The sequence below is a fragment of the Selaginella moellendorffii genome, unplaced genomic scaffold (genome assembly GCF_000143415.4).
Source record: "Selaginella moellendorffii unplaced genomic scaffold, v1.0 SELMOscaffold_14, whole genome shotgun sequence".
Classification (NCBI taxonomy): Eukaryota; Viridiplantae; Streptophyta; class Lycopodiopsida; order Selaginellales; family Selaginellaceae; genus Selaginella; species Selaginella moellendorffii.
In genome coordinates, this window is record NW_003314275.1 from 2,330,022 (window position 1) to 2,342,289 (window position 12,268).

General features: G+C 47.8%; 5 protein-coding genes and 1 non-coding gene across 6 annotated transcripts in view; 3 read left to right on the top strand and 3 right to left on the bottom strand.

Annotated features, from left to right (window-relative positions):
• Nucleotides 1-1,704: 1,704 nt before the first annotated feature.
• LOC9632681 (protein DR_1172) lies at nt 1,705-2,702 on the bottom strand. Its single transcript, XM_002970574.2, has 3 exons — nt 2,429-2,702; nt 2,072-2,341; nt 1,705-1,996 (listed from the first exon to the last, which is right to left on the bottom strand). Exons 1-3 carry the CDS (start codon nt 2,600-2,602, stop codon nt 1,793-1,795), a joined length of 648 nt encoding a protein of 215 aa, XP_002970620.2. The 5' UTR covers nt 2,603-2,702; the 3' UTR covers nt 1,705-1,792.
• A 304-nt stretch (nt 2,703-3,006) lies between these two features.
• On the top strand, nt 3,007-4,698 carry LOC112346349 (pentatricopeptide repeat-containing protein At4g02750-like). Its single transcript, XM_024675096.1, has one exon. The coding sequence runs from the start codon at nt 3,007-3,009 to the stop codon at nt 4,696-4,698; it is 1,692 nt and encodes a 563-aa protein (XP_024530864.1).
• Nucleotides 4,699-4,845: 147 nt separating this feature from the next.
• On the top strand, nt 4,846-6,754 carry LOC9632682 (pectinesterase). The gene is made up of 2 exons (XM_002970323.2): nt 4,846-5,912; nt 5,982-6,754. The coding sequence occupies exons 1-2, from the start codon at nt 5,048-5,050 to the stop codon at nt 6,665-6,667; spliced, it is 1,551 nt and encodes a 516-aa protein (XP_002970369.2). The 5' UTR covers nt 4,846-5,047; the 3' UTR covers nt 6,668-6,754.
• Nucleotides 6,755-11,126: 4,372 nt separating this feature from the next.
• TRNAM-CAU lies at nt 11,127-11,198 on the bottom strand. The gene has a single exon. It is a non-coding gene; the product is annotated as a tRNA-Met (tRNA).
• Nucleotides 11,199-11,284: 86 nt separating this feature from the next.
• LOC9632684 lies at nt 11,285-11,985 on the top strand. The gene is made up of 2 exons (XM_002970324.2): nt 11,285-11,685; nt 11,747-11,985. The coding sequence occupies exons 1-2, from the start codon at nt 11,341-11,343 to the stop codon at nt 11,921-11,923; spliced, it is 522 nt and encodes a 173-aa protein (XP_002970370.1). The 5' UTR covers nt 11,285-11,340; the 3' UTR covers nt 11,924-11,985.
• Nucleotides 11,964-12,268, bottom strand: part of LOC9631941 (aspartate-semialdehyde dehydrogenase) — a 1,731-nt gene continuing 1,426 nt past the window's right edge. The window contains exon 8 of the mRNA XM_024675097.1: nt 11,964-12,249. Coding sequence (XP_024530865.1) covers nt 12,030-12,249 — 220 coding nt within the window. The 3' untranslated portion in view covers nt 11,964-12,029. The remainder of the gene's footprint in view (nt 12,250-12,268) is intronic.

A 12,268-nucleotide genomic window follows, 5' to 3' on the forward strand; every position in this document is an offset into this window, starting at 1 on the left:
CACCTTTAGCACTCTATATTATATTTTGTCTCAATAGGGTGCACTATTCCATCCTTTGTTGTAGAGAGGATGTTGTATTGGGATATATTCTCAAACACAAAGCCCACCTTTTTTTTACAATGCAATGCATGTTTATGAAGGTCTAAGATGACTTTTACTTGGCTTACAAAATGGGTAACTACCCTAACCCTAAGTTTTAATTTAGTAAATATGGAATGTGAATTGGATTTAGGACACTCTCTACATTCTATAAATATGTCTATTAGATAGATCTAAACACTTACCATAAATAAGATATAGAGCAATATGATATGTGCTAGTAAACTGACATGAAACATATTATTTACTTGAGACAACTCATCATTACAAAATTCAACTTATAGGATACATCACCAACCCAATTCAACACTTAATAGGGACTAATATATCTTTGTAATAGCTTCTAGGACAAAGATCCCTTAAGATTTAAGTTTCGTAAAGATAATCAAATTTAGTTTCCCACTTGATAGGTTATGTTGATCTTTATCATGACGATATTTATTTTGAGCATTGCCCATTACCTCAGTTGTGCACCACATAAGTCTAAATAGCTACAACCAATTACTCATGACTATTTGAAAATGAGTAAGCATATAAAATTATTAACATACTAAATTGTATATAACAAATACAAATAATATTCTAGTTATCTTATATTTCTATATTACCATGCAAAAATTTATGGATAAATTTTTAGAATATATTTAATATTTTAAATTCAAACATATAAATATTATAACAAGAACTTTTATTTATTTATGGCTAAATTTTTGTTTATTACTTTATGTTTAATAAGTTTAAAAGTAAATTAACAGAAAATAAAATAAGTACTAGTGTGTTACTTTTTCATTGGATCTTAGATAAATATATTTTTTAAGAAAAGAAAATTTATCTTGAATTTTATATTCTTAATAGCAGACCATTTTTTCAATTCAACACAAAGAATTAGTTTATTTTCTTAGTTTGTTATTTTATCATTTTAAAATACAAAACTTATGAATTATCATTAATCAAATAGATGTTAATAACAATTGGAACATAAGATAGAAGCTTCTAAAAAGAATTTTAAATTTTTTGCAATTTTGACATTTTTGTTTTTGTTTTTGTCTATTTAATGTCATAAATTTCGTTGCAATAAATAATTTACATAAAAAGTTGAACAGTTTTAGCAATTTGTATACTTAGTTGCATACATTCTTAGAGAATTTTGGGGGCCAGTCACAGGCTTGGCTTGCAAATCAGATCGCAGATCGCAGGAACAGTGACGAGTCCCACAACCGTGGTAGCGTCTTCAACAAACGGGACTGCTTCCCGGATCATTTCTTCGGCGTCAGCGTTTCGATTCACTTCCACTCCACCACCCCGTCTCTATGGCCGTGAGCTATGTATAAACTCATGAAGGACATTCTCCTCTTAAAGAATGAACAGAAAGTATGCAGCCAAAAACACAAGCACAGAATGCTTAAACTCAAGACAGCAAAACTTAACCGATCTACTTCTAACAGATGACGTTATCACCATTTCATGAGATTTGAATTCTGGCTTTTGTGAATTTCCCCGATCTTGCTGAAGCTCGTACTTAGGCAGAAAAATCGATCGCAGCAAGGGCATACGTTTTAACACCGAACTGGATCGCTCCAGTGCTTGGACGAGTATATAAGAATGTTCGCTGATATTTGTAAGTGTAGTGTCACTTAATTTATTTGTTTTCCCGAGTGATGAATTTTCTGAAGTATACACATTTCCCAGCCTTCTATTGGCTGATTTTTCGCTTAGCATCGTCGGCAGTCTTCTTAGCATCCTCGCTCACGTTGCTCGCACCCTTCTTCAGGGAGCTGGTGGCATCGCTAGCCTTGTCCTGCGCCTCATCGCCGCTGCCTTTGATCGCCTCTCCAGCGCTGTTTAGTTTGCTCTTGACGTTCCCGGCCGCATCCTCGAACGCCCCAGTAGCCTTATCCTGGATCAAATCCAACACCCATCACCTCGCGTCACAGAGAGGAAAACAAAGGAATGGGATTTCGACTAGACTTACTTTCCAACTCTCAGCGTCACCTTGTAGATCGGAGCTCTTGCCCTTTGCGTCTCTCTCAAAGTCCTTGCCCTTACTCTGGACGTCGTGCTTCGCGGAGCCAGCAGAGTCGGCCAAATCGTCGAACTTGCCCCTGGCACTGCTGGTTGCGTCCTCCGTCTTGTCCCTGGCGTCGCGGGAGGCCCCTGTGACGAAATCCGAGGTTTGATTAGCGGCATCCTTCACCTTGTCCCCGACTTGAGATGCAGTCTTCTTGACATCATCCACAATCCCCTGCGCGAGAAGAGAGGAATACAAGTTAGATTCGATCGAAAGATCATCGCATTGATCGATGGGAAAACAGAGGGAGAGTAAACTCACATCATCGGCCGCCCTGACGATGCAAACTCGAGATCTTTGCCTCAAGCTCAACTGTGGAAATCTGGCTGCTCCCGTGCTGACGCTCCCGCGGACAAAGCTGCTGTGACTCGGTGGTGCAACGCTGATGTTGCTCGCGGCTAGATTGCTCACGCTCGTCGTCATCGCCAATGCCATTGCGTGTAGGAAAAATTGCAAAAGATAAGACTGTGTAGTGATTCACGAAAGATGAGATGTGATCGCGAAAACTGGATGAATGAGAGTTGCGTTGGAACAGCGGGATATATAACAGCGTGAAATAAATTTCAGGAGAATTTAAAGCTATCGACACTTGGAAAATTTTACAGCAGGTTGTGGCGATGCCACACGTTGCCACGTCCAAAGCTGGCCATGCAAGAGACGCGTGTCTCTTGTTACATGAAAGTCTCGATTGAGATTTTAACGCATGTGAAAAAAATCAAATTTGACGTCAATATCAGGCATATTCTTTCGTACATTCTTCTAACCAATAGGTCGGAGGATCGAAACCCCTCATTGAAAATAAGACAGGTCGGGCGATCGAATCTTCTCTGCTGGAATGGATGGGCGACGCTTCGGCAATTCTCAAGCTGCTAGATTCTTGCCGGAGCGTCCCCACTCTCGGATCGATCGAGCCCTCACTCGATCTCTCCGGCAATACATTCCTCGCCAACAAGCTGATCGAGGTCTATGGCAAGCTCGGCAGCTCGCGGCACGCCCGCCGCGTCTTCGATTCGCTCAATAGCCGGGACCAGTTCTCGTGGGACTTCATGCTGCTCGCGCACACCAGGAATTTCGAGATCGCCGACGCCGCGGATCTCTTCCTCGCGATGCCCCGCAAGCGATTGATCTCGCACAACATCCTCCTCTCCGCCTACGCCCAGGCCGGCGCGATCGAGGAGGCCCGCCTCCTCTTCGATCGCATGGCGCAGCAGACGCTAATCTCCTGGAACTCCATGCTCGCGGCCTACGCCCACGCCGGGCACCTCGAGCGCGCCAAGAACACCTTCGATTCCATGCCCGAGAGGGATCTAATCTCCTGGAACACGCTCCTCTCCTCCATCGCCCAGCAGAGCGATCGCCCACACGACGCGATCGCTCTCTTCCACACGATGCCGCAGCACAATCTCCTCTCCTGGACCGCGATGCTCGTCGCGAATTCTCGCCAGGGATCGCTCGACACTGCAAGAGCAATGTTTGAATCGATGCCACAGCGCGATGTTGTGGTGTGGACGACGATGCTCGTGGCTTATGGCGAGATCGGCGATCTATCCAGCGCTCGCTGGTTCTTCGATCGAATGCCCGAGAGAGATCTAATCTCTTGCACAGCGATGCTAACAGCATATTCCCAAAACGGGCAAATAGATCAAGCCAAAGCACTGTTTAACTCGATGCCAAACATAAACATGGTTGCCATCACTGCGATGTTGGTTCTTAGCGGACAGACCGCATCTCTCGCGGATGCCGAGAGAATCTTTGACCGGGTCCCGGAGAAGACCCTAGTATCTTGGACTGCGATGCTCGCAGCATATGCCCAGCACGGGCATCTGGAGAACGCCAAGCAAATGTTTGATTCCATGCCTTTCCACAACACTATTGCCCACACCGCAATGCTCGACGGATATTCCCTGCGAGGGAATATGCTCGCGGCCGAGGAGATGTTTGATACCATGCTGGAGAAGAACACTGTCGCATGGACGTCTCTTCTCTCAGCAAATGCTCACAATGGAAACCTGCGAAGAGCCACGAAGGTTTTCTCGACAATGCCGGAGAGGAGTTGCAATACCTGGAGCGCGATGCTGGATGCTCTCACGTTTAAGGAGCGTTCTCTCCAAGTTTTTGATGTCTTCCACGGCATGAAAACGATGGATTCGCCTGTTGATGCGAGCTTCACGTCGGTTCTCATTGCCTGTAGCCGGGAAGGCAAAGTCTACCTGGGAAGATCCATCTTTGTGTCGATCAGGATGGACTTTGAGCTCCACCACCGCAGGCAGCACTACGGATGCATGGTCGATCTTCTCGGGCGCGCTGGATATCTCAACGAGGCGCTGGAGCTCATCAGGAGCATGCCTTTTGTTCCGGAAGTTTGGGAGTGGACGTCGTTTCTATCCTCTTGTCGCCACCATAACAATTTCGCACTGGGCGCTTATGCCGCGACGAATGTTCTCCGTTTGAATCCCAAAAGCAATGCCTTTGCGCTCCTGGCAGAAGCGTGTTCCAAGCACCACCAAAACTTTAGAGACTCTCCACTTTGAAAAAAAACAAGCTTACCAAGTTTTTCCTCGCAAAAGAAAGAAAAACTTTCGTTCTTTAAGACGCGGGCAGAGGATGGACGGTAATTTTCTCCTGGTATGTTCTTCCGCGCCTCTAGAAAGCCCGACGGAGAAGAAAGCTGACTGTTAGAAGTAAAAGGAAGCTCTCACGTGATTACCATTGATGAGCTATTGACTTTGATCGTTTTTTATACGCCGAGTCCAAGTGAAGAGCTGGTTCTTGCACGATCTTGATACAATAAGCTTTAGCCAGTTTGCCTGCACGATCAAATCGGCTATGATCGCAAGAACATTATAAAGAGGAGCTCCATACCTGAGTGAAGAGCAGTCAATGGATCGCCTACACTTCGCTTGGTGCTTGGTATTTTTCTTTCTCGCACAAGTTAGCAGTGCTTCATCTGATGTCTTCGATCCGATAGCAGTTCCTGATATGTGCAAAAATGCCAAATATGAAAAGCTGTGCCTAGAGTTAGTAGCGCAGAACCATACCAAGGATGCTCTAGTAAGGCAAGCAATGCTCCATGCCAAGGACGGGCTCCAAGAGCTGAGGCATTCCTGCAAGAACATGAGCAGCAGTTCAGATCACGGCGAGGGGAAAATGCATGCGGCTCTAAACGACTGCTCTGGGCTGCTCGAAGATGCGTCGGAGCTTGTACATGACTGTCTCTCTGAAGGCTACTATTTCTCTACGACGGCCAAGCTGGAGGACATCCAGACATGGATGAGTGCAGCACTTACAGATTGGGATACATGCATAGACGGCTTGAAAGACGCTGGAAGTAGCGGAAAATCTGCAGCACGCAGACTGGAAAAACAAGGAGCCGAAGTGAACACCATGATCAGTACAGCTCTTTCTCTAGTTGCTTCAATGTACCCACCTGGAACGCACCCAAGTCGGTCTTGGCTGAGAGGAAGAATTCTAGCAACAGCATCCACACCAGTTCCAAACGTCACCGTTGCAAAAGATGGAAGCGGCCAGTTTTCCAGCATCTCGGCCGCCATCGCAGCAGCACCTACACAATCAAGAACGAGGTACGTCATATACGTGAAACAGGGAACATACGTTGAGAGCTTCGAGGTTCCAAAGTCAAAGCCCAATCTAATGCTCCTCGGAGATGGAATCCGCAAGACAATCATCACAGGCAGCAAGAGCGTCCAGGATCCGGGAGTGACAACTTTCACCTCGGCAACAGTGAGTAAGTGATAGAACAAAAAACAAGTTCTAGCAAATCTAGAACTACGCATGAACTGACAGATCTTTTCAGTCGTGTCGGGAAACAATTTCCTGGGACAAGGGATCACAATCCAAAACACAGCAGGAGCAGTCAATCACCAAGCAGTAGCACTGCGAGTCACCGCAGACAAAGTAGCCTTCTACAAATGCTCCTTCGAGGGATTCCAGGACACACTCTACGCTCACTCTCTCAGGCAGTTCTACAGCCAATGCCGGATCTATGGCACGGTCGACTTCATCTTTGGAAACGCGGCAGCCGTGTTCCTCAACTCGGAGCTCGTCGCTCGAGTTCCAATGACCAACCAAAAAAACACTTTCACAGCACAGGGAAGAACTGACCCAAGCCAAAACACGGGGTTTTCGTTCCAGGGATGCACCGTGGATGGCAACGCGGACCTCAAGAGCGCGATCCAGAGCTTCCCAACGTACCTGGGCAGGCCGTGGAAGGAGTACTCGCTCACCGTCTTCCTCAAGTGCTACCAGGGGAACGTGATCAATCCCGCGGGATGGCTGGAGTGGGACGGAGATTTCGCCCTCAAGACGCTCTTCTACGGGGAGTACCAGAATCAGGGCCCCGGATCTGGAACATCGCGGCGCGTGTCGTGGTCGACGCAGATCACTAGCCAGGACCAAGCGAATCGATTCAGCGCTCGGAATTTTGTGGCCGGGCAGGAATGGCTGCCCCAGACGAGCTTCCCATTCCAGCTCGACGTGTAAGCCCTGGGTTCCTACTGTTTGAAAGTTTTTTTTTGGGCGGGAAAAGTTTAGGGTTCTTCAATTTCATTTTCTAATTGCCTTCCCACAGAGATTTGCCACGGTGGGACAACTGCCACTGGAAACTTTAGGATGAGGATTTGATAGTTCTCAGCAAGCCATCAGGATTGCTGGTCCAATACTACTGTCTATGCATTATGATGAAATTATTTTCTTTTCAGGGTGGAAGTGAGTCTAGTCTTCATGATGAGCTTGGCTCTTCAGTTCGAGTACAAAGAGCCTCCAAGACTGGTACTCTTTTTCTATGAAACGTACAATGATCTTGCTAACAATGTAGGCTCATCGTCTCGATGAGTCTTAGGCGGCACTGTGAAGATCCAGAGCTTCTTAATGCTCAAAAGACACATTTCTGTCCTAGGCAAAGACACTTTATTAAAGTTACATTCCACCGGAAATACCTAGCTCTAGTGATTGGCGCTCCCATTTCAGCTCCTCTTCTGAAGGTACTACGCTCTCGTTTGATTGCTCACAGATGTGAAAGTGTTGCACAGATGGTGCTGGAAGATGGAAAATCCGGGCTAACCCCAAGTCCCAAAACGCGACCCCAGAGTATCAGGTTTTGAAGCGTTGTGAGGGGACTCTTTTGCGATTGATTTTTTCGCTTGTAATGACCTTCTTTCCCTGTACAGGGCTACAACTACGTCCACATTCATCCAGCTCCGACGTGCACTGTGCCTTGGAACACGGTGGACCCCAAGACATCAAAGCGAGGGACATCTCCACACAAGGGAGCTTCCCATCTCCCGCCTGCGGAAGAAACCAGGCGCAGTGGACTTCGGCCTGGACCCCGAGCGGATGCTGAAACTTGTTAGTTAACTCTCTCGAGGTTGATCAGCACAGGCGTGCGGCGGAAGTATCTGTTCGTGACCAGAAGCCCAATGTGGTGGAGGTGGTCCCTTTCCAGCTCCTGTACCATTTCCTGATCCTCTCCTGGCCAGTTACCCGAACTTTAACACCACGAAGGCTAAGCGCCTCTCCCACTTTGTGTCGCTCATCTGAGAATACCACCAGCCTCTTGTAACTTCGAAATAGCTGCTTCCAATATGCTCCACCTTTACCTCCTCGTCGATCGCCACCTGGTGGAGCTGGCACACACCTTCCAGCGTTACCCTTGCCGGCTCTATCTGCTTGCAGCCTGCAGGTACAGGAGGAGAGTGCACAGAAATAATTGCATCCTGATGCCGATACAGAACAGCCTTCACCTGCGAAAAGCAAAGTGGATTTAAAACACGGTGAGAGAGCTGAAATTTAAAGTTGGCATGACCATACCTTATGAGCAGGCAGCTTCTCAACCTCCACAACGAGCACCCGGCGCACGTCTCCCACCTCCATGCTCAGGAAGGAGCTGGGTGTCCCAACCAGAACATCACAACACTTACAGCCCATATCCCGAAGGAACGTCCATGAGTTTTATGAGCTGTGCAACCCTGTGCTCTGGAGCCAGCAGTAATGCCGAAGAATCGGTTGCGTCTTTGTTCTGGACAAGGCATGGTACACATGCCAGCACTCCAGATCAATCCTCGAACACAACCATCATCATGTCACTGAGGTCCCCTGCCTTCCACGCAAAGTTATAAAGCCACGAAGAGTTCACGGCCTGGTTAAGCCACCAGCCCACATGGACGGTGAGTTTCTTGCCGTCTTACACGAGCATCTGTCTGAGCTGCGTTATAAACCCGTTCTAATCTTTCAAGTGTTTTTGCAGAAGCTGCAGCTTGTCCTGGATTGAGTGATATTATCTTCTGAACCGAAGAAACGGGAGCGGACGGAATGTGTATATGACCAGCGCAGCAAAGGTGCAGCCAAACATTAGGCCTGATAACGCAAACTCACAAGCTTCCTCTTGGGTCGCCAACACAATGTCTAGACCATGTATCATCCACTCGTGGTGCTTAACGTTAGGCGAGGATACCAGTCACGTGTGGACATTCGAAGGTTTTGAACAGTGGATCCCGTGATAACAAGCACCTTGGTCATGCCAAAAAACCGCAGCAGCTCCAGGCTCCTGAGAACAAACGGAGTGTTCCCAATATTAGCTGCAAGCACAAATGCAGAGCATATTCTTAGCAAAAATCGATCGATCTTATTTGACATACCGCTGATGTACTTCTACACAGTACAAATACTCACGACAGGAACCCGCACCAAGCTTGCAGAATCTGGCGACTAGTGAAGCAATCGGTGAAGACTGCATCATCGCCGCAGGCTCTGTGCAGAGAAGCAGGACCCGCCATCGCGCTCCTGATGAAAAACGCTGGATCGAGCTGCTGTGTTAGGTTGGTGGAGTCCGCACTTCCGTTCTTTGCAATGCACTGTGCCCCACGGACTTTCGGCTGCCTTGATGAACACAAATGATGCTTGAGCCATGCCCCCATCATTGATGGTATTCGGGTAGCACAGCGACAAACAATTCGGAAGTACACATTTACTAACAAGATGTCTCGAAGTCTCGGACTTCTGCTGCCAGATTCGATCTGTCTTACTGTTTTTCTTGCAGGTTGTGGTGACCGACATGTAAGAGAATCATCTGAAACACACCATCTTATTACCAGTGTTGCATTTCCAGCCCAGCTTATTCAGCATGGACGGAGATTTTGGGCATTGATTGTCCAACTCAGGGACAGATGTAGCTTTCTTCCGGTTTTAGAGGATGATAATCGCTGGCAGCAGTATAATGAATGCTTTGAGCTCGGATCTCTTCACGTTTGCCTCGCCCCTCCCGGTGCTGGCGAATCCAACAATCAGTCCCATGAAGATCGTCTGCCATGCAGAGACAAGAAAGAATGCGTAAATTGGCTTCTCACGTTCCAAGAGCTACATTGGATGGATTCGCAGCGTACCTGGCTACGCCATACTTGCGATGTTGGCGAGCCACAGCCACTCCCAACATTCACACTCGTAGCCGCACAGCCCATGTCGTGCTCTTGGTCTTATGTTTATAATTTATAAGCACAAGATTAACTCCTTTTTCTTTTTTTGGATTCTCTAGAATATTCTTAAGAACTGTGAATCACGTTATTGCCCATTGCCAGCGGTCTTGGTAAACGAAAGTCAAAGAAGGTGGTGAGGAGGTTTCGATCCTCCGACCCGTGGGTCACGCGAGAGAGAGTGCGATGGATGATCCAGCAAATGAAGTGCCGCTGATGATCAAGGGGCTTGTCGGGCAGCCATCGCTTGCACAGCAGCGCCAAATCCTCCACCGCTACTCTGGCCCGGGTTGCAAGTTCTACAACATTTACATCAACATGCGCGGCCTGGAGTCGCTAAAACCATGTTCAACTATCCATTTAATATTTTGAAGCAGGTTTTTGGTTGAGATGTTTTCAGGGGTAATCTCATGTTTATAATTGAGGTGCCTTGCAAAGTTGTTGGTTACATTCCTCTGATCTAGCAAAATAATATTAACAAACTTAATAAGAAGATGGAGCCAAGCAATACAGAAACTGGTCGCTGTCTTCCTCGCTCACATCCATTATATACCACTGGCGGCTAACCTGGTCAAATGCAAGGATTGCCCGGTCCATAAGGATAGCCATGTACTTGCACCCTTTGGCATGAGCAGGATAAATGGATCCCACGTAATTATCCAGGTTGCTGCAGTCGGATTTGCGATACATTGGGCCGAAAGGAAGCCATTTCATCAGCTGACTGTCCCACTGGTAAATCTCAACCTGATCATCCACAAGCGGTACAGCATAGTCCCCAGAATACACAACCAGGAGCATGAGCTCGTTGTAGAAGCCTTTGAAGCACCGGCAAATGCCATTGGGAAAACCCCAATTCTCGTACGTGATTCCCTCAGGCTTTGTGAAACCGGGGTGTTGATACAGCTTATCTTCTGCAAAGTCGTATACATCTCCCAGCTGAGTTGCGACGCGGTTGTCTACATGGTACGCGGCTTCCCAGCCCCCTTTTTCTATACGCTCCACACGGTCGCATGAATCCATCTCCCTCTCCACGTTGCAGCTCTGAACCCAGACGTTGCTCTTTGAAGTGTACATAAACTTGTCAACCAGGAGCGTAAACTCCCCAGCCTCTGGAGCGTCCGCAATCAGATAAACATGCAACTAGAACCGAACCGTCCCATCCTTGTACCAGTTGTAGCCAGGATGCCAAGGGATGGGTGCCCAAATCCCAGTCAAGGGGCTCCCAACAAGCCCCTGCTTCAAATCGAAATTCTCCACGTACATGAGGTTGGAGTCTGTGGCCATGATTTCGAAACCCTCCTCGATCCTGACGGGCCTCAACTCTTGTTTGTGAGGCACCCACGCTTGCAATTCACCTGAGATCGGCACCAGCACTAGAGACTCGCCCGCAAGAGCCCTGGCCATGTTAGTAAAAGGAAACTAAGGGTGCTCTTTAATATACGATATTTTAGGGTATAAAAAGGGTCAGTTAGATTTATCAGAGGGAGGTTTCGATCCTCCGACCTGTGGGTTATGGGCCCACCACGCTTCCGCTGCGCCACTCTGATCTTTACATAAAAAAATAATTAAATATCATTAACTACCTTTTTCCTTTTTCATTTTTTTCCATGCTATCTGGCAAATTCTCAGAGAGAGAGAGAGAGAGAGTGGTGTGTGTGTGTGTGAGAGAGAGAGAGAGAGAGTGTGGCGATGGAGAATCCAGCAAAGGAAGTGCCGAAGGTGATCGAGGGGCTCGTCGGGCGGCCATCGCTCGCGCAGCAGCGCCAAATCCTCCACCGCTACTTCGCCCCGGATTGCGAGTTCTACCACATTTACATCAACACGCGCGGCCTGGAGGATCTCTCGTCCATCTACCAGTTCGCCGAGACCATGTTCAACTACCAGGGCGTCAAGTTCCACACCGTCGCCTACGACGCCGCGCAGGAGGTGGTGGCGGTGCGCATGACGGTGCGCATCTGCCCATGGATCCGCCTTGGCACGCCCGTGGATCTCGAGTTCTTCACGATGCTCGAGCTGGAGAAGTTCCAGGACGAGGTATTGGATTCTTCGGTTTCTCGAGAGTGCTGGAACTATTTTCTTCTTGTTCTTCTTGCAGGATGGAAGGGAGCTCAAACGCATCAAGGTGCAGCGAGATTTCTTCCAGCGATCGCCTCTGCTTCAAGCCATCCCCTTCCTCGGAGAGATCTACTCGTGGAATTTGTGGAGGGATCTCCTCGGCCGCGTGGACGCTGCCTTTTTCCGTCTCGTCCAGAGATTGGTGGCATGGGTCTAAAGTCTTGCATAGCATGTACGAGAATGGAAGTGAAAGCAAATAAAAAAAATCTTCCTTTCTTATGATTTTTTTTTTTTTTTTGCCTGTTCTTCGTGAGCTCCCACCATCACCAGAGCTTTTCGGCGATTTGCACGGCGTTGAGAGCTGCTCCTTTGCGTATTTGATCGCCGCACACGAAGATGTCTAGCCTGATAGAAAATGCGAGCGTTTTCCTGGGTGAAATCCACAGTGCAAACGGAAAAAATAAAATGTGCTCACCCGTGGTGGCCATCTTGAGAGAGATCGCGCCGTATCCTTCCCACAGCAACATCATTCGTGCTCGACACCTGGGGTTCAAGAAAGTGA